General features: G+C 41.1%; 1 protein-coding gene across 1 annotated transcript in view; it reads right to left on the bottom strand.

The window, feature by feature from the left end:
- Positions 1-3,201: 3,201 nt before the first annotated feature.
- The window catches only part of GAP43 (growth associated protein 43), a 91,447-nt gene continuing 69,144 nt past the window's right edge, over positions 3,202-25,504 (bottom strand). The window contains exon 3 of the mRNA XM_084801092.1: positions 3,202-3,879. Coding sequence (XP_084657218.1) covers positions 3,794-3,879 — 86 coding nt within the window. The 3' untranslated portion in view covers positions 3,202-3,793. The remainder of the gene's footprint in view (positions 3,880-25,504) is intronic.

Raw genomic sequence — 25,504 nt, 5'->3', positions numbered from 1 at the left:
AACTTGTGATGAGCTTAATAATGATGTGTGGAAATCATTTATGTAGTTGGTTTTCCTATTGTACCAGCTTTCTCAGGGATGCCCATTGTCGAGAACAAATACATTTTGTTTATTTGAGATTTCCAAGTGCCTATAAGGTGTGACATTAAGAGAGGGGTTTGGTTAACCTGTCCTCATTTGTTTGAGGAGTTGAACAGAGGAAGAGATAACTGTAGAAGTGTGCCGAGATTGCTTCAACTGGCCAAATAAAGTGCAGGGTTAGTCAGGGCAGCATATGTAAGTTGTGTCCTCATCCTCTTTGTGCCACCACAGGAGTTAAATTATATGTAAAGGAAAGAAGGACCTAGCCTTCTGATCTAAGCCAACAGATAGAGAATGTAGAACATGTCAGAGGGGCTGCAAAGTGTGACTATGGTGCTGAAGAGTTCTGCTTTAGAAAGCCCTCTGTCACCAGAGAGGCTCAGCTAGGGGTACATCACTGCTGGACATTGTAGACCCAAATGATGAAGCTTGGCCAAAAGAACTTATTTCCCTCAGAGAAAGCCATGGCTGTCCTGTGAACGGCACAGTGGATCTGGTGCCTTGAAGGGATCACCTGCCTTATGCCAAGGATTTCTTAGCTTATCCCCAATCTAGCTTTCAATTTCTCAAAGTAATGTAAAGCAGATATTGTAGTGCAAACAACTTGCGCTGCTTTAGAATGTATCCTCAAAGGTCCATGACTTCATCCCCCTGGCTTCAGGTGTGACATGTGTAAATTTGAGTCAACGACTTTGTATCAAAGTGCAGGCTAATTTTCCTTCATATGTCTCTAAGATTACTGTCAGAATCTCTAACGTATCATCATCTCTTTTAAAATTCTATTAAGCAACCAGTGTTTTATGAATGAAACGCAAAGATGAAAAGTTTCAATTGTAACAGAAAGCACAAGTCAGTTCTATGTCCAAAGTCATAGCAATGTTGACCTGAAGTGGAGATTGGAGGTGGGAGGACTGGATTAAAGCATTGAGTCTACTCGGGGGGGAAAAAGTACTGCAAATTCCTAAAGCAGTAAATAGCTTCCTGGTCACTCTGTGAGAGATGGATCCAATCTAACAATGACTCTCCTGATATTTTACTTTATACTTGATGATTGATGTTCCTGTAAGATAGATAATGTTTGCACTTCAATGTCTTTCACGCAAAGAATATAAGTTCAGAGTGAATTCAAACATTCAGATTGTTTTCATATGTGGCATGATGGCACATGGCCTTTTTCTCTGTAGTAGTTTTGCCCAATGGGAATATTACTCAGTGTCAGTAACCAAGTGAAGATGTGATTTGTCACACATGGGACTCAAGCTCCTTGTGGCATCAGGTCTCTTTGAAGCACTAAGTCACCATCGGGATCGTTTCAGAACTGCCAAGAGATAGGTGGCATCTCTTAAAATCCATGATTGTTGCCACTTTCAGATCTTTATCTTTGACTTAGTTTTCTCCTCCCTGCTTAGACATTCTCTGTGTTGATGAGCATGAGGAGCAGAATGGAAGTCTTTGGCTCTTCCTGTCCCGGAAAGACTCCTATGGCTGGCGCAGAACATGATCACTCACGAATTTTGCATCAGGCAACAGAAGTGGTTTAGAAAGGGAAAACTAGAAAGAAATTTGAAATTATGAAGATGAATCTACTAAAGGTTATTTTTTTTCTCCCATCCCCCACCCCCCTCTCTCACTCTCTTTCTCTTATTTCTTTCAGGTGTATGTGTGCCTAGGTGTGTACATAGGCAGAGGTCACAGGTGAGCCTCTGGCACTGTTCAATGTACTTCACCTTCTGAGGTAAGATCTTTTGCTGCAAGCTGAGGCATGCCAGTCAAGCTAGGCTGGCCAGCCAGTTAGTCCCAGAGACCCACTTATATTTGCCTCCCCAAAATTGAAATCACAAACAAGCCTCACCTCGCTTGGTTTTTAAAAAATATTTTATTAATTTATTCATATTACATCTCAATTGTTATCCCATCCCTTGTATCCTCCCATTCCTCCCTCCCTTCTGCTTTCCCCCTACTCCCCTCCCCTATGTCTGTGACTGAGAGGAGCCTCCTCCCCCTGGATATGCTCATAGGGTATCAAGCGTCTTCTTGGTAGCCTGCTATCCTTCCTCTGAGTGCCACCAGGCTTCCCCATCAAGGGCACGTGGTCAAATATGGGGCACCAGAGTTCATGTGAAAGTCACAGCTTGCTTGGGTTCTTTAAAGTGGGTGCTGGGGATCAAACTCTGGTCCTCATGCCTAGTAGCAAGGACTTCAGCAGCTTAGCTGCCTCAAGCCCCTCCCCTTAAGGTATACTTTTCCTCACGTATCAGTGTCAGTTGGTGCAATAGTTGTAACTATATGCCTACCTTAGGTGGGGATAGATGTTAATAATCTGAGTGGGGGAAAGGTAGAATAGGCTATCTCAATATTCAGGTAAAATAAATAATCTAAACAAAAGCCTTGATATTTCTAAGTGACATGGACATCTCTCGGATATTTAGCCTAGTGAAACCGAGAGCACCCTCCTTCCAGTAAATCAAACTTCTTCTGAAGACTAAACAATCTTGAAGTTATTTGGGTAACTGCAAATCTTAGACTAACATGGACCTCTCCACGGATTCCTATGCTGAAGCCATAACCTCTAGCACCTCAGGAAACAATGTGATATTCCAAGAGACTCTTCACAATCAAGTCAGAATTAGGGAAAGCTTAATCCAAAATGACCAGTGTCCTAAAAAGCGAAAAAACTTGGACATAATGGTGTGCATAGAAGGAGAATGCAAAGAGATGCAGGGGAAACATAGCCATCTAAAGTAAGCCACGGCAAGAAGCTTGCGACACACCATGGGTTTTGTTTTTGGTTTTGTTTTTTGTGTTTTTTTTTTTAATTGGCCTCAGAAAGAAACAGCACAGCCAACATCTTGATTTCAAACTTCTAGTTTTCACTACTGAGGGATGATAACTGTCTGTCGCTTAAGTCACTGTGATTGTGGTTGTTTGTCTCAACATCCCCAGCATGCTGTTGTGGTACCCAGCTATCCCACTGAGATTGGAGCCAATGATCCTGACCAGGGTCTGTGCTTCCCTCACCAGGTTTGTTGGTGGCAACGTTAAGAAAAAGATGAGGACTCCAATGTGTTGGAACAAAGCGGCCGAAGGGATATTGAAAGGAAACACAGAGACACAAAACTTGATTACTCTCATGATTTATTAATATTCAGATTGAAAAAGGAGCCTTACAGCCTCAAGTTACACTAATTGGCACATTTGCTTTATTTATTTATTTTTAAAACAAACCGGGTTTTTTAATTTTTTTAATCCATTTTGTTCATTCCATCACATTGAAAATGAGGAAACAGAAATGGTTTTGAATTCACTTAATATTTTGGACTCCTCAGAACGGAACATTGCACACACACACTTGGAACAGAGAGAAATAGAGAGGAAAGTGGACTCCCACGGGGCCACACGCACCAGATCAAAAAACTGGGGTACAGTGCAAGAATTTCCCAAGATGACTGCATCATCATTACCAAAAACTCGCCATAACAACACCAAGAAACAAAATGTTTAAGCCACACTGTTGGACTTGGGATCTTTCCTGCTTTTTTTTTTTTTTCTTTTTACTGTTTGCCACACAGAGAGAGAGAGAGGGCTCGTAGGTAGGAGAGGACATGCTCACACACGTGAGCAGGAGAGGAGCGGGACCTTCAGAGTGGAGCTGAGAGAGGGCGGGAGAGACAGGGTTCAGGTGGGGGCAACGTGGAAAGCCATTTCTTAAAGTTCAGGCATGTTCTTGGTCAGCCTCGGGGTCTTCTTTACCCTCGTCCTGTCGGGCACTTTCCTTAGGTTTGGCTTCATCTACAGCTTCTGAGAGAGAAAACAAGATGGGGGAGGGAAAGGAGGGTTAGTATTTTGTCTTATGATTCCGTTCAATGGTACAATGCATTTCTTCTTTCCGGATCATCGCATAAGGGATTGCAACAACTCAATGATTAATATTTCAGTAACATAAATTTCCAAGCCAGAAGCCTTTATTCTAGGAGGCTGCTCATTAGGGAGAGAAGGGCAAGTTGTCACTCAGTAGATGTTACATTTCTGTGTGTGTGTGTGTGTGTGTGTGTGTGTGTGTGTGTGTGTGTGTGTGTGTGTGTGTTGTTTAGGTCAGAGGACAACTTGCAGGAAGGAGTCAGTTCTCCTCTTCCGCCATGTAGGTCCCTGGGTTTGAACTCAGGTTGTCTGGCTTGGGGATAGGCGCCTCCACCCACCAAACCGTGTCTCCAGCCCACCGCTGTGATTGCCAACCTTTTAGCCTCACAATCGAAGCATCCACAACAACCTTGTTTTCCTGCTGCACAGTGTTCAGAGTGATTGACGCAGACAATTCATTTGGCGCATTGAGCTCTGCTTCGTATTACCAATTATTTCTACTAGCGGTTTGGAAAGTAAAGTGCGTGGATTTGGACCCGTGTCGGAGCAAGGGAAGGCCACTGACAGCTGTCGTTTATTTAGGAAGCAGGAGATGCCCCCTTCCGAGGGTGGAGTTCGATTTGGTCTTTTGTGCCCGCCTCTCGCCAATACAGTGAGCACCAAATACTAGCTGGAACCGCATCACCTACCTTATGACCACAAAGACACAGTCTGTATACAAAAAAAAAAAAAAAAGTGGAACAGAAGGAAAATGTATCATTGCGTGGAAGTGCCACAAGAACACCTTCCCATCGCCCTGCCCGTTGAGAGAGGCGACCAGCCACCGTAAAGCCCTGTGATCGCTGACAGTCTCTTACAGCTAAGTAGATTCTAAGGGAATACAGAGACCCGGACTTGAGTATTGCTTTGTTTAACAAAGTAGATTTGTATCCTTACTTCCCCCAACTCCAAAGCTTTCCCTAGAGAATTCAGTCAACTGATTTTATGCTAGCCTGACTAAAGAGAACTCGTTGTCCCTAAAATTACTTGGTCACAACTAATCACATAACATATGCCCCCAAAACCAACACCACCGGTCAGTGATTTTTTTTCCAGATAGGACTTGTAGACTCAGCAAACATCCCTATCCATGGTTATAATTTAGAATAATAGACTGACACAAAACAAAATAATTGGAGGTGGGGAACTGCATGGGGGCAAAACCAGAAGAACAAATAAGGAGAAGGGGCCGCGAATCTTCGTCCTCCGCAGTTATGATATGCTTAGGCCTTCCAGTCCATGAACTGTGAGATAGCATTTATTAAGGGTGTCCACTCAAGCTTACAGGTTCCCATATGCACTGGGGGGCTGGTCACACAGGTGCCTACTCCCTGGCATGAATGAAAACAGACGTTCTACCTGAAGCACCCTATTTACTCAAGATTTTAGGCTCAGGGAATCACTCTTATCAAATAAGGGCTTGTGAGAACACTTGAGAGTCCTAGCTCACAGGTGCCAGTCATGAGTCAATTTTGTAATCCAACCCAAGGATGAAAGCACCAGGCTTGCTATGCTAACATTTGTTTTCTACATGCTTTCTGGTGTTGAAGATACCCATGCCCTTTAAAAATGTACCTAGTATTATCGCTTTTCCTCTTCTTAGCTGCCAGTTTTCCTCAGACAGATAAACCAGAGTCAGCAGGGTCTTATTAGCCTGGCAGATTTGTATTTAATTAAAAAGCAATGGGTATGCTTTGAAAACACAAAAGTAAAAAAAAAAAAAAGTATAACAGATATGCTTTAAGGAGATTAAACTAACAATATTAAATAAAATGGATTGGTATTGGGAGGAGATGTGGAGATTAGTGAAGTGGACCCCACTTAGCAAGCCATTAGAAGAGTTATAAAAATGTATGTGTCTTTCAAGTCACCCAGACATAGACTGGGGTTCACTTAAAGCTGAATATTTGCATTTAAGTAAGACCACCACCACCAAACATGCCATTGGAATTCCTTCTTTGTAAATATATTGAAAAAATGTCCCTTGAGATGTACATGGTTTCTGTAAGGAAGCCAGACTCATCTGGTCAATGCTGTAAGTAGCTTTGAGGAATAATGTTATGTCATAATGGTCCACTTATACCCAATGTTTTGAAGTTTTACTGGTTTGGGAAGGTTCACAATTCAGTATGAGTTACCTCTGCAACACAGTGGTTACTCAGAAAGATCCATTAAGGGTAAAGCTTACCAAATGACAACTATTAACTTTTGAAGAACATTGTCTCAATCCAAGTTTTTGCATAAAGTGAACTCAATCTTTTCACCATAGAATGGCATGTACCAGTATCCTAGGATTACAGACTTTTGCTGTAAGTTTTCCAGAAGCCTTCCTGACTTAAGGCATTGAGGTCCTGGTGTAGGAATCTAAGATTCTTTTAGAGGATCCATGAGGTGCCCGGCCATGCCCGAACCTTTGGATGTTAAAAATAGTACTAAAAGTGGGTTAGTAGCTTTAGGCTTCAAGAAGGAAAAGCAAGATTTAAATGAGTCAGCAGCATATGCAAGGTCAGGTGTAGATGCAGGATGTGGAGGGTCTGAGCACCACACAGAAAGGAATGTGCTAGCATTGCTGTAGAGTGGATCCATTTGAACCTAAATTCAGGAAAGCATTTCTCTGTGTCATTAATGCGTTCCATCCCCACTGAGGCCAACCATAAACCAGCCTTACAGACAGCACACCACATTGGCCACTCAGTGGTAGATCTACAGTTTTGTGTTTTCTTCAGCCTTGATGTCTGGAGGCTGCTGGAAATTAAGACAGTCCTGGCCTTTTGTGTAAGGTATTTTGCTTAAACTGATACTTCTGAGCTGTTGTCGATCCTCGGAAGAGTTTTAGGTAGATTTGCATTGCATTGTTTCCTTTGTGCCCTACAGATACCTTAACCATCTTCTGTTACCTCTGGGGAATCTGAGGCAAAAAGATGAAATCATGTACATAAGGGTGTGCACCCGGATGGTAAGTGGCAGCTTAGCTCAGCCTGTCATAGAGCCCGTTGAAGCCTTCTGCTTGGTATCCCTGTTCTGTGCTCACCTTAGCCCAGTGAGGGCGATGGACTCGATGGGACCTGTGACACAAGTCCAGAGTTATACAGTCTTGGCGCCAATAAGAGATAGAAGCCAGACTTGCTAACAGTGGCTCAAAATGGTGGGGGAAACCCTGATTAGTGTTTGGCCATATGATAGCTGGCCTTGGCACATTCTCGTGCTAATTATGCAATTTGCAAATGCTAGAGATGAGTTAATATGTAATCTTTGCTATTTTGAGAGAGAAAAAAACAAAACAAAACAAAAAAGCCACTTGGATCGTGGTGATGAGTGTGCAAGGCACGAATGGCTGAGGCCAGCTGGTCACTTCAATTACCACAGTCCAATTAGCATAAATAGCTACATTTCTCCTGTAGACCATCATCACCTTCTCTCTGTGACAGTTGTTACTTAAGAGGTTGAAGAGGCTAAAGGACTGAAGTCACATTTCCGGTGACATCAATTGTGGCAGCAGAGGTGACAGAGCTCAGAGCTGGTGAGTGACTCTGGCACAGACTCCTGGAGTAAAGCAGAAGTGCCATAAGTTAAAGGGTGGAGCACAGTTCTCAGTCATTCAGCTCCGCAAGCTACTTGTAATTGAACGCACAAACATCATACTGATGCTGATATTGGTTAAGATAGTGTAGGAAAAAGAATCACAGCACTATGGTCAGGATGTTTGTATTCCCTAAATTTGTAGGTGTAAATCTTCATCCCACGTGTTGATATTAAGAAGTGGAGTCTTTAACCAATAATTAGACCCTGAGGGTGGGGCAGTCATGACTTCACTGAAACACTGAGTCCTCCCGGGTTTCTTCCTCTTTTGAAGACACAGGGAGAATGTTACGTAGGGGAGGGGAGTAAGGGAAAAATGGGAGGAATGGGAGGATACAAGGGATGGGACCACAACTGAGATGTAATATGAATAAATTAATAAAATATAAAAAATTTAAAAATAAAATGTGATACACATTGAAAAAAAAAAAGACATCACGCCCTCACTTGACAGAGTGAGTTAGTCATGAGCTTGATTTTGGATTCACCAACTGCCAAACTGTGAGAAGTAAATTTCTATTACTTAAGAGCCACTCAATTTATAGTTTTTTTTAATATATCAACCAACCTGAAATACTTTAATAACATACACATGTGTGTGTGTGTATGTGTATGAGTGGAGGATATTTCATGTGGCCAGATGATGTGTTCCCAAGTTGGTCTACATCACACCTAAATTAGCTCCCCAAATCTGGTCCTCTTATGAGGTCTGGTGGTAGGTTTTAGTGGCTTGCATTAAAAAGAAAAAAAAATATTTATATATTGTAAGATACGAGACTGAGAGAACTTTCATGGCCATATTTTTAAGAGTAAAGGATTATATCCACAGGAGAAGCTTAAACTAGGAAGTTAAAAACACTTAATTCTACTTTCTCATTGTGCCATAATCTAAGTGGTGTGAGTGCCACCTAGTAATAAAAGCAATATTAAGATAACTTGAACAGATGACTTAAATTTTTAGCAAATACTTCTAACTTGCCTCGCCAGCATTTTGGCCTTTGCAAAAACTTGCTCCTCCAAGCCCAAATACCTCTTAGAAATCACCATGCCTGCAGAAAAGCCTCTCAATTTTATTATTTATTTATGGGTTAACTTAAAAGAGAAAGTCAATATCATAGACAAAAAAGCTATATATTATTCATGCTTCAAAGCTGAAAGATACTACAAGATGAGGGAGAATGCGTCCATCCATTCATTAATGTATCTAATGAAAGAACTGAGCTCTGTGCTGTTCTATGAATTAGGAGCAGACCAGTAATTACAGTGAAACTCAAATTAAGAATGCCTGTCTTCTCTATATGCTAGCAGTTTCTAGAATGTCGTCTTGCTCATTGGAGAAAGATTGCTACACAAAAGAATAACTTGGTAAGTGTTTAGCATCTTTTCTCTTGAACCACTTCTTTCGAATTTGCAAAGTTCAATGTTCTTAAGGAATACCATACATTAAAAAAAAAAAAAAAAAAAAAAGGCCTTCATAGCTTCAGACAGTTTTGACTGGTGACAAGCAGTCTATCCCACACCACTCTCTTTTCAGTGCTCTTTATTGAACCCAGAGCCTTGTACATGCTAGGCAAGCGCTCTGCACATCCCTAACTACCACTCTTAAAACATGACCAAAGGCACATTAAAAGAACAGTAAATGTGTAAAAACATTCCATTTGCATACAATAATGGTAGTCATAAATGACAAACGCACAAAGGGGATTTGAGTGAATAATTTTACACCATGGTCCTTTAAGGTGTATGTCAATCTGACTCTCCTATCCTTGCTGAAAAAGATTCTGGAAGTAGTTCTTGCCTTTCATAGGTTTCATTCATTTCGTCTTCGAAAGGGTGAGCATAGCATGTCTGTGCCTTCCTTCTGTCGACGAGCCCACACCAGGAGCATATGCAGCAGCGGCTGCTTGCGTGCCCAGCCAGGCAGCCTGGGTGCGATGCTGCTGGAGTGATGGCGGTGTTCCCAGCTGCCGTCGCCCACATGGAGCTTTAATGGCCCCAATTCCTGGCTCGTCTCCAACTCCCTCCACAGCCCTACATTACTGAAATTAGGTTGAGTGGATTTCCGAGTAAAACATTACCTCTTGGGACCTGCCCAGCTCTCCCCAGCCTTGTCAACATTGATTAAATAGAAGCTGCTATCATCCTGGGGCCGTGGCCACAATTACTCTACCCATCACCCCTGGGCTGGGGTGCACTTCCCTTCCCCTTTTGATTTTCATCTTTCTTGAATATTAAACATCGTTACCTCAAAAAGCTCAAAGGGAGGCAGTGAGGACTGTTTAGCAGCTTACTCACATATGGCCCTTTTGTGCCTCACACCATCTTTTTCTCGAGCTGTACACCAAATGTCAATCTGGAGCCTAGATGGCTTTTAGTTGTCGCCAGGACCCATATTGTCCTTCTTTGTCGCCACTTTGTTTCATATTTTAAATTGTGTCAAAACGCCGAGCCTGTACACCTAAATTTTGATGTCAGGATAACGGTCTAAATTACACCTTCACCCTTGCCCCTTGTTTTCTGAGCCTTTGAAAGAGAAAATAACCTGTTATGGACTTGCATTTTTCAAAGAGTAACAAGAATTTAATTAAGAAAAAATGTTAAAGGCAGCTGTAGTGGGGTCGTACTGATACCCAAACACACCATACCATGTTCTCCACTGCCCTGGAAGGTTCAGGAATCAGCAAGCCTAGAATTCACCTCGACTCTTCCAGCAGCTAGTCATCTGAGCTCAGACAAATTAGACTTATTTTTCTTTGCTCCAGTTTTCTAACCTAGAGATAATAATACCGACAACTGTGTCTGCCCCATCTCTTTGCAGGTCATGTGGAAGAAGTTGTGAAATTCTTCACAAATCATAAAGGAGACCTTGTGCAGTTATTGACTAGGGGTTTAATTTCTTTGACTTTAATCTAATTTAATGGATTTTGTAACCTTCTCATTCCAAGGCAAAAAATAAATTTCCCAAAGGGGAAAAAATAACAATTTTTTTCTCTTTACTTTTCTAGATAAAATGCGACTCTCTGCAATACTTCTATATCTCTGGCTGAAAAGGATATGTGTGTTGTAAACATCTGTACACAGAAAAGCAGATACCCAGAAAAGGAAGATTATTAACCAAACTAGAAGGGAATGCCAAGCTTTCAATCAGTAAAAGGAAAGCTGGTGTTTTTATTTGAAAGGAAAAGAGATCCAAAGACTAAAAACAAAAGTCAGGAAGGATAGGTCAACTCACTTCAGAAACTTCTTGCACTTTATCTGCATAGTTAGTCTACACAATCACCAAAAGTTAATATCCTGTTTCCTCTCTTCATGGCATGCAGAAAGAACAATTACTTGACTTGTCTAACAGCTGTCAGTCATTTCTGGCATAAAATGCAATAAATGAATAAAATTAAATGATTTCAATTGCATTTTTGTGGATGTGTGCAGATATACATGTATGTATGTATGTATGCATGTATGCATGTATGCATGCATGTATGTATGTATGCATGCATGTATGTATGTATGTATGCATGTATGCATATATATATATGTATGCATGTATGCATGTATGTATGGTGCTGTAGACTCAAGCCCAGGGCCAGGCAAGCTCTCTACCTGAGCTACATTCCTAGTCTGTTTACTCATTTCTTACTGTGATTAAAATGAAAAAAGTCAGCTTCTAAGAGTAAACATTGAAACCCCCAACTTGATGGTAATGTTGCAGTAGCAGAACCATACGGTAGACTTCTCCCTGCCTCTGTCCTCCCAGATCAGCGAGGCACTGAAGGAGCAGTTGTATGTTGTTCTATGGAGGCATTAGTTCTGCAAATCACTGCTGGAGTGATCTGGCGGCTGACTCTAGCTCTACGTGAGCATATAGTTCTGTGAACCATATGAGACGACAGGAAGGATCTGGGGTCAGCACGCAGATAAGCATATCTGGCACCAGTAGCACAGAAATTTTGTGAAATGTGACATCAGGGATAGAAAGGTAACTATGAAACTGAGGGCCGTTCAGTGGTCATCACACATAGATCGGGACTTTGCTTACTTCCTTTGTTCCCCTATAGATCTATCTAAAAGTTAAAATGCACATCTGATAAGACAGGGGGAAACATCCAGGCTTCACCAGAGGCTTCTGAAATCCTACGTAAGTTTCCTCTCTGTTCTCTCAGTTTGCAGAAACCTGTTCAGTTTGCTGTAAGCAGACTGTGAGTGATCACTGAGATATTGGCCTGGATTTCCTTTTGCCTTGTGACCTTAAAATTTCTTTTTTTAAAAAAACAACAGGTGAATAACACACACACACACACATACACACACACACACACACACACACACACACACACACACACACACTTCAATATTCTTTTGAAAATATGTTGTAAGTAGCTTACCATAGGGAAAAAAAGTAGAAAAGGGTTACCTTTTCTTCTTACTTGTCATTCAAATGTACTCTGCATCCGGGCATGCTTACTTGTGTTCATCAGAAGTCTTTGGTTCATTGTAACTGATGCTATTTGTGACCTGTGCAACTCTTACCTTACCAGGCCCTGACACCCAGCTCCCAGCTCTGTGGATTTGCTGCCAACAACCCACACCTGCCTTCTTCACCTAGAAGTCAAGGTGCCTGCAAACTGGGAGGCACCTCTGTCTCAGGTACCAGAGGGGGTCATGTCCCTCTGAATCCCCCACTTTTGTGTTGAGGTACAGTCTCTGATTCAGAGTTCTCTGGGGGAATGGGGCAACACTACAGTTCTCAGCCCTTATCTTTGCCAGCCTTCTGTCCTGTTCTCTTCAATTACTAGTTACTTCCTTAAAGGGTGGCACTAGTAGTTTAGTCACACGAAAATCCTGTTCTTGGCCTCTGGTCCAGAGATATCCCTTTCACCCAGAATGGATGTGGTTGGAATGCAGAGTATCTTGTAATTTACTCAATGTATACAGAAAATACCCAAAGTTAAGTCATTTGAATTTGTGCTCACCAACTCTCAAGACCCAGCTCTGATTTTCCCCACTTCTACACTACCCTGGGGAGACTAAGCACTCTTTCTCTTCATATGGAAATTGTAGTCCTTGCAGTATATGCGGATTTGTGGTGTCTTCTGCAGGCTCCAGTTGATCATAAACTAATGACATTTTTTTCAGGGATATATTTACTCCAGAAAAGCAGGATTTAAAAATTTTTGATTAGCTGATGAGTGCTTAAAACATGCCTGAAAAAAATAGTTTGCATCTGTACTGTCCCCAAGTCCGAGAACAAGCTTAATTCCCAGGCTCACAAAATACAAAAGCCAATAAAAATTAGAGAAGCATGCATGAATGCTTATAAGTAAAACGTCAGTAAGTTCAGGCAGGAAAAATGTGGACCTATAATAAAACTCCAACTTTTAAACTGGGCTTACAAAATGAATCTCAACAAACCAAAATTCAGGGCCATGGAAAACATCCTCCATTTTCTTGCCAATTTTAATTGTATAGCTATTAATTTTACTAAGCTATTGATATATGCAAGAAAATATTTAAAAGAAAGACATTTTAAGCATAACTATTCTTAATTGGCCCAGAGTAGTGGTTGTGGGATAGCCTGAGAACCGGGCAGTATTGTGGGATAGCCTGAGAACCGGGCAGTATTGTGGGATAGCCTGAGAACCGGGCAGTATTGTGGGATAGCCTGAGAACCAGGCAGTATTGACATCTTACTGTGGCTTTAGGTAACTTACTTAACCTCTTGTAGCTTCATCTTTCTTATCTATAATTGTCAGGGCAGAAAAACAAAGTCAGAGGTTGGCAGGATAAGGATGAAGGCTGGTGAGCAGGACTGTACAAAAGGTAGTGATCTCTCTGCTGAAGCCTCAGCTTACATGCAAAGAAACCTACTTCCTGCCTAAACTTACCACTGGTTGATTTAAAAAAAAAAAAAGCCCTTATGCTGGGGCTGGGCTCTGTTTGTAGAAAAATACTGCACTCACACTGAATAAGCAGGATCCAAACTGCCACATGTCCCTGGCTGTGTGGTGACTCTTGTACCCAATGGACAAGTTACATAGGGACCTCTGATTCTTCTAGATGTCAGGTCGCCATAGACAATTTTAAGGGAAAAACTCCTTCATTCGGTCATGTTTATAGAATTCTATACTTTAAGAATTCATTGAGAAATCTTAAAAAAACACAGAGTGAGATTTTTTCCAGCTCTGTTATGGAAAAGATTTTTAATTTCCAGGAGGTCTTATGGTCATCTGGGAAGAGGCATGAACTGAGGAAGGGACAACCCCCTCCCCCAGAGAGGAATTCTCTGATGTGACCATTCTTTTACTCATGCACAATACTCTATCACTTCTTTACCTTCCCAAGTAAGAAATCCCACCAGAGTCTGCACATATACAGGCAGGCCAGGGAAGGAAGTAACTGTTTTCTCAAATGACTTTCCAGGCCAAAAGAAGTCATACTCCCTTAGGAAGTTTTATTAAACTTGACAGAAGTTGGCACTTCACCTTCTCTTCCTCAACTTGGTTTCCCTTTATCAGAATATTTCATTTATTGAACTTCATAAAGCTTTATACAGCTCATTGAAATAATCCACCCCACACCTTAGCTATATTTTTTGGTAGCTTCCCTTATATTTTTTTTTTTTTGAGATGATAGTAAGGATGTTTGAAAAAGTCATAAAGAATTAGCTATCTACTTAAAAAGACCCTATAATATAAGTAAATCTCTGTATAAGTATACATAAATAGTTTAAATGAAGTCTTCCCAAATTGGTTGACATGCTTTCTCCAAGAGCCAAAGATTGTCTAGCAAAAACCCCAACAGCAGGCATGAGAACCTCCCCTCCCTTTTTAAAATTCAGATGTCTTTCTCAATCCTTATCCACATTATTTATTTATTTATTTGTGTTTACATATGAACCACACTTTCCCCTCCCTCCTCTCCTCCTGGTTCACCCACCCCCATCCCCATACACTTTTCCTCTAGAGAACCCCCGCTTTTGAATGGCTACCCAAGAGACCCTCAAAACATTACAGGCTGCTGGCCTTGGTTGACTCGCAGCAGTGGAAGATTAGACCCTATTCCTGAAGACACCACACACTTCAAAGGCAGCGCCCAGAGGCTCTTGAGCTTCAACTGACCTCAAAGCCTCCTCCTGTGGCTTGTGGCTTGAGTCAGACTGAGAAAATTTAATGAGCTATCTTCCAGTTTGTAACGATCTTTATTTAAAAGAGCCTACGTTGATCCCAATAACGTTTCAAATATATTGAGTTAATACCGCCTACTACAAAGTTGATAGTTTCAACATTCATCCTTAAAGGCAAACCAACCAACAAAACAACCAACCAAACAATAACAACAACAAAATGCCTCAGGATTTGCTAAATCTTAAAGTCTGATATCAGATGATATAATCTGGTTATCTGATTCTAGGGCTGACATTCAGAAGTTAAAATGGGGCTTGTCTCCAATCCTAGGAGAGTGACACCAATCATTCCAGATGCCTAAAAGCCTCTCCTGCTTGTGCAGCCATTGTCTAGGTGAGATGTGAACCTTTAAGATGAGAGCTCTGCACCCATGGGCCACACTCAGCTTCTTGCCGTGACTTACTGCCGTGTTGTGTTTGGGTAGAACTTGAGCCTAGTCAGACAATTATTTATCCTTGTTGTGTAATTTTCCCTTATGGCTGTTGTCTACACAGCACAGAGCAAACTAGAAACTTGGCAGTTGTCTCGCTAATTTTATCAACGCAAATGGCTGAACTACATAGTTCAGGACAAACAAACCCTGAGTTTGTGTATATCATCACAGACTTGGCTTGTGATGATTCGTAAGATTACAGAATATTGTTCATGTAATTAGTGAAAGCTAGGGGAGCCTCTGGTCTCAGCTTCTCCTTCGGAATAATGGAATACAAGGTCCTGGGCTTTGCCTTACAGTCACACTACAAATCAGAAGGCAAGAATCCTTCCAGGAGACCATAGCGGATTCTAATGCTGATTTTATTTTATACGTCTCCCCTTAGCCCTACATGTACTGTATATCCCTGTTCCTTCCAACTCTCTCTTCTTCCATTCCTTTTTCCTTTGTGACATGCAAGGCAATTCAATATAATTTTGCTTTAAGAGCTATCAAAGCAATCTTCAACTCTCTGGAGGCTCGCAGAGCCAGTACTGAGAATTACGGCCTTATAAAATGTTAGTGTTATGCTCGGTTTGTAGGAGGTGAAGTGGAAATCCAACACAGAACTGGAGAAAAAAAATAAGGACTTCTAAATAATTCATTAAGCTGAATAGTAACTACAGATTATTTTATAAATTAACTAATGAGTTACTGAATGGTCAAAGTCCAGAAGTGGCTAAAATTATAACAAATGCTGTTGTATCTATGAATCCATAAAAGATTATTTTTATGTCTTGCCAAAGAGGAAATAAAAGTGAATATCATTCCTCTAACAACCACCCCCTCCAGATTCCAGTGGTAGCAGAACATTACAAAACCAGCTGTGAAGGTTTAACCCGATTTTGGAGTTAATTTAAAAAGCATTATTGTAGCAAGTAAGCCCCATAAAAGGCGTTTGTATTATAAGCTTACAGGAGGGTAAATAGATACAGTCCCCACCTCTTACTGGGACAATTCATTTTGTACTCATTGTATGCTTTGGTTTCCTGGGGCTTGTCAAATTATCGTGCTGCCTTTGAGTAAAAGAATTGCTTTAAGAATCAATGGCATTCACTGCAACACAATCAGAACTGTATTGGAAAAGTAATATTAGTATTTGCACTGATTTCCCCCTTCTTTTTTACTCACAATCTCCAAGCTCCTCTCTTATCTGAAGTGACAGAGTGTTACAGCTGTAGGTATTTGGGGACATTAGGAGAATAATCAGAAAAAGACTAAAGATTCTTGGAGTCTGGATATTTTCTAGGGTAGAATCATAGATCCGTTATTTAAAGTGCAATTTAAAATTCGTCCCTCAGGCTGGGCATGGTGGCTCGTTCTTGTAAGTCCAGAACTAGAGAGCTGAATGGAGGAGGGTGTCCAGGAGCTGGAGACCAGCTCAGGCCACAGACTGAGATTGTCAAAAGAAGAAAAATAAATAAATAAAAAGGAAGAAAGTCACCCCTGTCTGTTTCTTTACCCAATGTTCACTCTCCAATAAAGCCACTCTCCAGGGCATGTTGTACATAGAAATATATATGTTTTATATAGAAATGATATCCTATTACAACTTTTGAAATTATTTGAAATTGGTCAGAATATGTACCAACAACACTTTAATGCTAAAGAGACCTTGGAGATCCTGCTACACTCCCCGTCTGGCGCAGGTAACCACAGAGACACTTCCAAGTGTGGAAATCTCTACTTCCACAACCCTGAGTGTAAATTATCCCCAATATTCCACAGAAATCTACCACCATAAGCTTTATATAGGCAGTCTGCTGGAATAACATACAATAAATAAATGAGTAACCCTTCTTCTATCCAATGCCTTTCACAAACCCCAGGGTAGACTCTTTTTCGGTGATCTGTACTAATCTATTTATTATTTTTGTCTCCCGGAGATGAACGTCATGTGAGGAAAAACTGTTACTTCTACATCAACCCCAGCTTCCTTATTTTTCTACCTGTGTTTGCCTGGAATCCACCAAGAGACCAATCACATTGCAAACTCTAAACCTCAGTTGTTACCTCAGTTACCCCTTATTATCATGCTACCATTGTTCTGGACCTTTGACTGTTTCATTTTTCTTTTGAATATTGACCTTTATCTGAGAGCTATGATGGAGAAAACAGCAACAGTTAAGGAACTCATCTGTTATTTGGCTTCCTGAACACCCCTTACCCTTTTGTACTCCAGGAAGTGGCTTGCCACAAAGAGCCTCTTCATACAATTTGCTGTTCCCACAATCAGGACGCTTGTAAGATTCCAGGATGCCACCTTTGTTTACCTGTAACAATGCTAAACATTGACCTTTCCCCCTTTGCCTAAACTACTGACAAGACCGGACCGGACACGGAACCTCTAAATCAGCATTCTTTGTCTATAAGGATGTTTAGCTGAGGCTAGAACTATTTGTCCCTTTGAAATGAGCTGGACACATGGAAAACAACTGAATAAAGTTCCTCTTATTTCTAGGCAACCCCAACTGTAAATCCTTTCGCCAATGACCAGACTGTTCTTGCCTATAACACTCTTAAAGAAACCTGAGATACCATGATGCTGATGGTGGGATTCCTATTGCTATAACCTACTAAAAACCATCTCTTAGGGTATTGGCACATTTTGATTTTTGACTTCTTCTTACATTACTTTTCTTTCCTATGTTTAATTAAGAATAGGTTATGGGTTTATTTTTGCCCATAACCAGCTTTCCTTTCCTTGCCCCCTAATATGGCTATAACCCAAGATTCAACTCTGTATCATCTCTGTGGACTGTTCCAAAGACTTATTCCTCTAATGACCTTAATATGAACCCTAAAACATATGCTATCAGCTCTATATCATTTTTAATTATATTTATTTTTGTTAGGGATGTGTACAAGCATCCATGCCAAGGTATACAGGCAGAGATTGGAGGACTAGTTGCAGGAATATGTTCTCTTCTTTCCCCATGTGAATTCTGGGAGTCTCATTCAGGTCATTAGGTTTGTTAGCAAGTGCCTTTACCTGATGTGCCGTTCATGGGCCCTATTACCATATTCTAATCTTTAAACTGTCTTCTAAGCATATTGATTTTTTAATCACATAATTTTGTCTTTGTATCACATCCCCCAAATTCCAGATTCTGTTGCCAAATATGTTTCTATAACCTTAACTGCCCTAATAACTTCTGGCCCATATTTTAAGCCCCCACATAATGAATATCACCTGGTCATTCTCTCTATAACTACAATCAGACTGGCCTTATCATATCTCGGTGACTTACATAACTGCTCTTTCACCGTCCTGAGTCATTGTCTCTGTTTGTTGAGATAAAAAATGAAAAGGTTATAAAGGAAAAAAATAAATTTAGTGAGTTGTGTTTCCTTGCATATTTGTGGTAGGGGTGAAGAAGGAGACATACATGTTTCACAGTGTACATATGACGTCATAGGACAGGGGTTAGTTCTTGCCTTCCACTTGGTTTGAGACTAGGTCCCTCATTATTTGTCACTGCACACCCCAGAGTAACTGTCCGGCAAATTGTGGGAGAGTCTGTTATTCTGTGTCTCCTCTACCTTAGGAGCTCAGATACTACAGACACACACTAATGTGTCTGGCTTGATTCTAGAAATCTGACTTCAGGTCTTCAATTTCTCTTTACCCACAGAGCCATTTCTGCAGCCCTAATTCTGTTTCTAACACACACACACACACACACACACACACACACACACACACACACACACGATTTTAGATGGTAATCTCTGAATTCAGTGAGGTATAGTTAAAGACGACAACAACAACAAAAACCTGTGGAATAAAAATCTCATAAAAATACTCAAATGTATGAGAAAAATACTTTTCATTCAAGTGAACAAATAATTTCTACAGAGCATCAACACTATCTATTCAAAGACTGCCAGAGGTTTCCAGGTTTATTGATAGATTGTAACCAGGACTATGGGGAATCATGAGACATCTTAGAAGAAAGAGAAATGATTTATTTGAGTTTGTGTTTGGTGAACTAGAGATGAATTCAAGGAAACAGAACAGGGCATGCTCTGCATTGGAATAATGTCATGGATGGGTAATTTTATGACTGGGCACCTCAATAAATACTACCTAGAAAAACTTCATTGTTGATATAGCCAGGCTAAGGATATAGCCAGATATTTTGTAATCTGGACAATATTTATACTTAGACTATGTTCAGATATGATGGTAGCTGCCTTCCATAAAGTGCCAGTGCCTAATTTTTTCTTTGCTCTGTAAAATATCTATATACACAAGAGAACTCTAAAAAGACTAAGAACCAGACTAGACCCTGGTTGTTAAGGACAGCTTTTCTCTTCCTCAAGAGAAATAAAGAAGAGTTCAACTTGACTTTAATAGATACGAGGTGTCACTTAAAGGCCTTTCTTGTATTTTCCTATAATACCGAAGACATGTAATTCCCCTGAGCAACATAGAAGAGAAATTATATTGATTGTCTGGGGCTGGTGAAGAATTCTGCCTCACCCTAGTGTAGCAGCCGAAGCCCTACCCTGAAAATGCTTTTATTGGCTTTTAAAGATGCTTATGACTCCCAGCGGACTAGTGGCTCTGTTTTCTAATTTAAAATATTTTAATTAAATAAAATCCTTCGTGAGGAAAGAAAAAAAAAAAAGAGCAAGCGCGATCAGAGTCTGTCAACTCAGTTGTCCTCTTGCTGAACTGATATGACAAGACAGTACGTTTGGGTTTCTCACCCGCTCTCTCTTCCCCCTCCTTCCTTGAATGGTCTGTCAAACGGAAACCTCATCCAGTGTTGGCACTAATGCTTGTTGTAAATAAAAGGGAAATGGGAGGGAAGAGGAGGAGGGAAGAGAGGAGGGGGGTGTGTTAGCATCTAGATTTGCAGTTCAATTGCAAAGCCTCTCTCTGAGTGTCTAGACACCAGCTGCCTGGTTGCCATGGGAACCCACTAACTTTGGCTGATGGGCTGGGGAGCAGTGATTCTCTGGAGATCTGGGTGGGAGCTTGGTGGTGGTGGTGGTGAGACAGAGAAAGGTTGGGATAGATGGCACAGAGGGTGTTAGAATGACATGGGGCACAATAAGAGAAAACAAGAGTATTTTTTTGTGAAAGAGGAGCTATAGTTTCTCTCAAACACCTTACGCAGGGTGACAAGCTATAAATCAGCCATACCCAGCAGGTGCCAGGACACAGGTTGCTAAAGACGAGTAGCTGAGCTGGGACGATTATATTGCCATCAAGCTCCTGGCAGTGCCAAACACTTCTTCAGTGAGCCAATGCTTCCCACAGTAAACAGACTCAGTGGAGCATCGTCAGCCCAAGTCTTCAAGTGGGAACTCTCCAAGAATGGCTGCCACCTTTCCAAGTACTCGGCAGTGAAGGTTAGTCAGAGCTCTCTTCTCCTTTTCCTCCATTTGTGCTCTTAGCACTTACACATGTTGTATGGAAGGGGGTGGGGTGGGTAGCAGTTTCAGTAAAGGGAGGGGGTGGCAGCTATGCTGAGAACCGAGTAAGGGACGCTAGGTTATCAGTTTTGGTTAAAATCCTTAGGCACACGATTGCATTTTGTCCTCTTATTCACATACAGTCCCCCATCTATGAAAATTCTCAGTCTACTGACTCGGGAGCTTTTCAGTCACTGCCTGGCACCCTTGTCCTCTCTGACACCACTTCCTTTTGGATTGTGAGTGTTCAGGTTGCACCGACACTCTCACACCTCGCCTCTCTCATCGCCCACTCTGTTCCCAGTTCACACTGTAGCTTCATCCCTCCGTGTCACTTTCTAAATGCAGCCACACACAAGTGTGCCCCACAGCCCTTTCTCATCAAAGTTCTCCCACAGCCATACAGACCAGGTTTATGGCTGGTCTCGCTGTTGCGTCTTTTTACGGGCACCTTTCCTAACCACAGTCCAAACCCAGAGGAAGACCCACTGAGTTGACCAGGTCACAAGTATGTTTTTAAATGGACAGTGCTAATAGATGACAGGAAACTTAGTCCTTATATTATGAGCAACTTTTATGTTTTGAATCTGAAACATCCCTCATAGAATCACATCTTGAAGAGTTGTTACTCAGATGGTGATGCTATTTTAGGAGGCTACAGGATCCTGAGGAGAAAGGAGGTCTCTGAGGACAGGATTTTGACAGTTACAGGAGGGCTGGCTTATAGTAACTGTTCTGCCCCCCTCTTTACTGGCCCACATGATATGAATAACCTAGGCCATGTGCTCCAGTAGTCATGAACAGAGCCGCCCTGCCATACCTTCTCAGCTGTTATGAAACTGTCTGAATCGTGAACCCAAATAATTCTTACATTAATTCTTACGTCACTCAAAATTAAAAGAGTGGCCTGAATGCATATATATGTATGTGTGTGCATACTTACAAATTGCTATATGTATGTATGTATATATAATTCTTTGTTGTTTTAGTACTGTTTTACATTGTTGTAGCTCTAGCAATACACACCACACACACACACACACACACACACACACACACACACACACATTCCCCCATAAGCTTTCATACAATGAACCCTTGCAAGAAATATTTAAATCACTTTGAGCTATAATCTGCATGTAAGAATATTCAACATACTAAAACAGAACTATTGTTCAGTAAATGCTGAGCTAATCATAATGTATGACATAGAAAACTTTAATCCACAAAGACTTTAACAACATGAAAGCTTTTATGACTCTGATTAGCTGATTCACCATGAGAGAAAGACACCTCACTCCTATGCAGATCTGACTTTTCCATCTATTTTCAGTCAGGGTAGAATCCCCCCTGGCTGAGATAAAGCCATGCCCATGCATCACTTACTTTTCTTGCTGCTGTGCCCACATACCTGATGAGAAGCAACTTAGGGGAGAAAGAATTTGTTCTGGCTTGCAGTTTGAAATAATACAGTCCATCACAGTGAAAGAGACTTGGGGGCAGGATTGTGAGGGGACCTGGTCACCTTGCGTCCATAATTAGGAATCAGAGAGTGAACCAGAAATGGTGATGGGCAAAGAAATCTCAAGCCCCACCCCCATGGCCCACTTCTAGAAAGGCTTCACTTCCTGAAGATTCTCCAGTATTTTACCAGCGTGAGGTCAACTGTTCAAATACATGTGCTGTATGGGGACATTTTACATTCAAACCAAAACATTTGCAATTGGCAAAAATTATTATTTGCCCTTTTTATATCCTTTGCCTTGGGGGGATGAGAGAAAATACCCAACCTATGGCTGGTCTTCCATGCAGAGAGAGACTGTGAAACAAAGTCAAAGGATCAAATGGTTGGGTGCCATACCCTGACAAGGGCTGCCTGTCATTGGAAGGATATACATGTATATATGAATTATCAAAGAGTCTACAGAAACAAAAGATGAGGGAGGGAGAATCTATCCAGGTAAAGAGAAGTACCTTAGTGGTAATGAGGGACTAAACCTACTAAAAATGAACATGTTGGGCTAGAGAGATGACTCAGAGCTTAAGAGCACTGGTTGCTCTTCCAGAGGTCCTAAGTTCAACTCCCAGGGTGGCTCCCAACCATCTATTTTGAGATCTGGTGTTCTCTTCTGGCCTGCCGGCCTACATGCAGGCAGAATACTGTATATATAATAAATAAGTAAATCCTTAATAAAAAACAATGAATATGTCTCCTTTGCCAATTTATGTGTTATCTTTCAGAACTAGTCTGGCTACTTTATTTTCCTCTATGTGATAACAAAAAAGCAAAACCAAAAATGCCTGTCACACTGCCATGTAGGTGATTTCTTCACTCACAGAATGAAGCAAACGCCCCCTACAATGTTACTACATATACTACTTGCTCAGAATGCAACAATGTACAAAACAACACTAAAACAAAGGATACCTTGTCTTCGTGGACTTTATGTTACAAATAAATCATTTAAAAATCTATAGCATATTAGTCAGTCTTAAACCAGTTCAACCCTACAAGGAATATCTATGTCATTCCATGTGCCTAAAAACCACTGTGGACCAGGGGAAAGGAAGAGTATAAAAGCTGGGATATGAGAGTGTCGTGAAACGTTGCCATATAGCACAGCCATTGCAGTCATGAACAGACAGCAGCAATGAGGATCTGGACAAGCCTGGGCGATTCAACTTCCATCAATGGATGCAGGAGGTGTCTATGAGATCACGTCCTTGACAGTTGTATCTTACTCTACCACCTCTTCTTAGGACTCTCTGCTTTCTGTGTTCCATGAAGAAGCACCCTCATCACGTGCTACAATCACCATGATGTTTTGTCAAGGCCCTCGGGGTCAAGGAGCAATGAACTGACACCCTTGAAAGCATAGTCTTTTCTTCCTAAAGATGTTATTAATAGATGTTTTGATTACAGCCTCGTAAGATTAACTAAAACAGTTGGTCATCAAAGGCACACGTTGGACAGAAAATAAGACGTCAATTTACTAAACTGTGAGGTGACACTAAGTTTAGAGGTCAGACAGAAGAAGGAAAATGATTTAAGCTGGATGGGGAGGAGGGACAAGACCAGGTAAAGTTCTATGTGCCGGATAGGTTTTTGTTAACTTTGGCACAAACCGGAGGCTTTTGAGAGGAAGGGAGCCTCAACTGAGGAAGTATCTGTGTCAGACTGACTTGTAGGCATATCTGTGCAGTGTTTTCTTGGCTGTTGACTGATGGAGGAGGATCCTGCTTGGCTAGTGCCAACCCTGGGTAGGCATAAGGAAGATACGAGAAAGGTAGCTGGATGGGAGCCTGGGTGGAAGACAGCAGTGTTCCTCTATGGTCTCTGCTGCCTCCAGGTCCTTGCAAGAGTTCCTGTTGTGACTTCCCTCAATGATGAACTAAACTTTCTTCTTTTCCGAGTTGGTTTTGGTCAGTTTTATCACAGCAGCAAAAAGGAGAGTAAGACAGAATAAAAGAGGAGTAATAAAACTATTTCAAACTGTAGGGGAAGGAAGTGCCCAATTAACTGTCAAATGTTTGGCAAAGAAGGTGAGAACTTAAAGCTGACGATTGGATTTCCCACTATGGAAGACATTTGTGATTTGGGACAAGGTTCTCCTAGTTGAAGTTTGGAAGATGGATACGATCCTTAGGGACCAAAATAAAACAAAACAAAAAACAAACAAACAAAAAAGTTAGACTCTGAGTATAAGCAACCCTTGTGAGAGTGTAAGACTCAAGAGCCAGACTGCACAAGTGTGATTCTGAAGTCTGTCACTTCCTAAATGTGATGCCTTAAGCACCTCAGGTAATGTGTCCACACCTTGGCTTCCTCAGCAATAAACTCCTGCACATAGGGTTGTTATAGGGTGTGAGGCACATATAAACAGCTATGTAGTAAATAAGAGTGTCACTTCATCCTGGAAAAGATGACCCTGTTATCAAAATCTATTCCAAGTCCTAGAGTACAAAATCATAAATATTCTTATTTGAGCAACTTTGGTAACAACACGGCCAAAGCTGGTCTAGGCTCACGGGGCTTTGTGACAGCTATGGATTGAGTCGCTGCAAGGGCTTGTCATCTTCCATTCTTCTCCCTAAAGTAATGCTCGGGCTTTTAAAAGCAGTCTAGTGATTCTGAATAGTTAATGAGCTTGAAGGTTTTTCCCTCAAATTTCTTTATTTTTGAAAGACCCCAAAAGACTTCTTTTCTAGTCATGCTGAATTCAGTGGTGGCTTATATAAAGGACTATTCAAAATGTTAAGGCAGACATTTCCGCGCCACAAAGTCAGTTCGTCTGGCATCCTGTCAAACAGAAGTCTTTATCAACTAATGCTTCAGTGTTACAATAAAAATTGACATCTGTATAACCATCCTGAAACATTTTATGACTGTGATTACTTTATTTCTAATGTTGTATGTGCTTTACTATATCCAAAACTCCTCTGGTTGGAAATCCAATAATGACATAGATAGCAACTATTAATCAAAGATTAGGATAACCATTTCCTTAAGCACATTGGGTTACACAACTGGGTTGGTTCTTTTTATTCTAACCTGAGTTAAATTATAGGAATATAAACGTATTCACATGAGGATTATATAGAGGAAGGAGACTGAGCTACATGAAGTTCCATTGCTCACTCCTGTGTCTATGGAAAGGAACAATAGCCCTAAGCACAGAGCGACTGCGGCTTCACCAAGATACGGCATGGAAACGATTTAGCAATTAGTCCAGAACAAGACCATATACAATCTATATTTTTCATCAGTTATATTTGCTCCCTTCTTTTTTCTCCCTCTTTTTCTGGGGTGATTTGTTGTTGTTTGGTTTTTGTTCGTTGTTTGTTTTTGAGACAGGGTTTCTCTGGG

Source organism: Acomys minous, assembly GCF_964271855.1.
Source record: "Acomys minous genome assembly, chromosome: 11".
Classification (NCBI taxonomy): Eukaryota; Metazoa; Chordata; class Mammalia; order Rodentia; family Muridae; genus Acomys; species Acomys minous.
The sequence above is the reverse complement of the archived record's forward strand: the minus strand, read 5'-3'. Positions and strand labels throughout refer to the sequence as shown.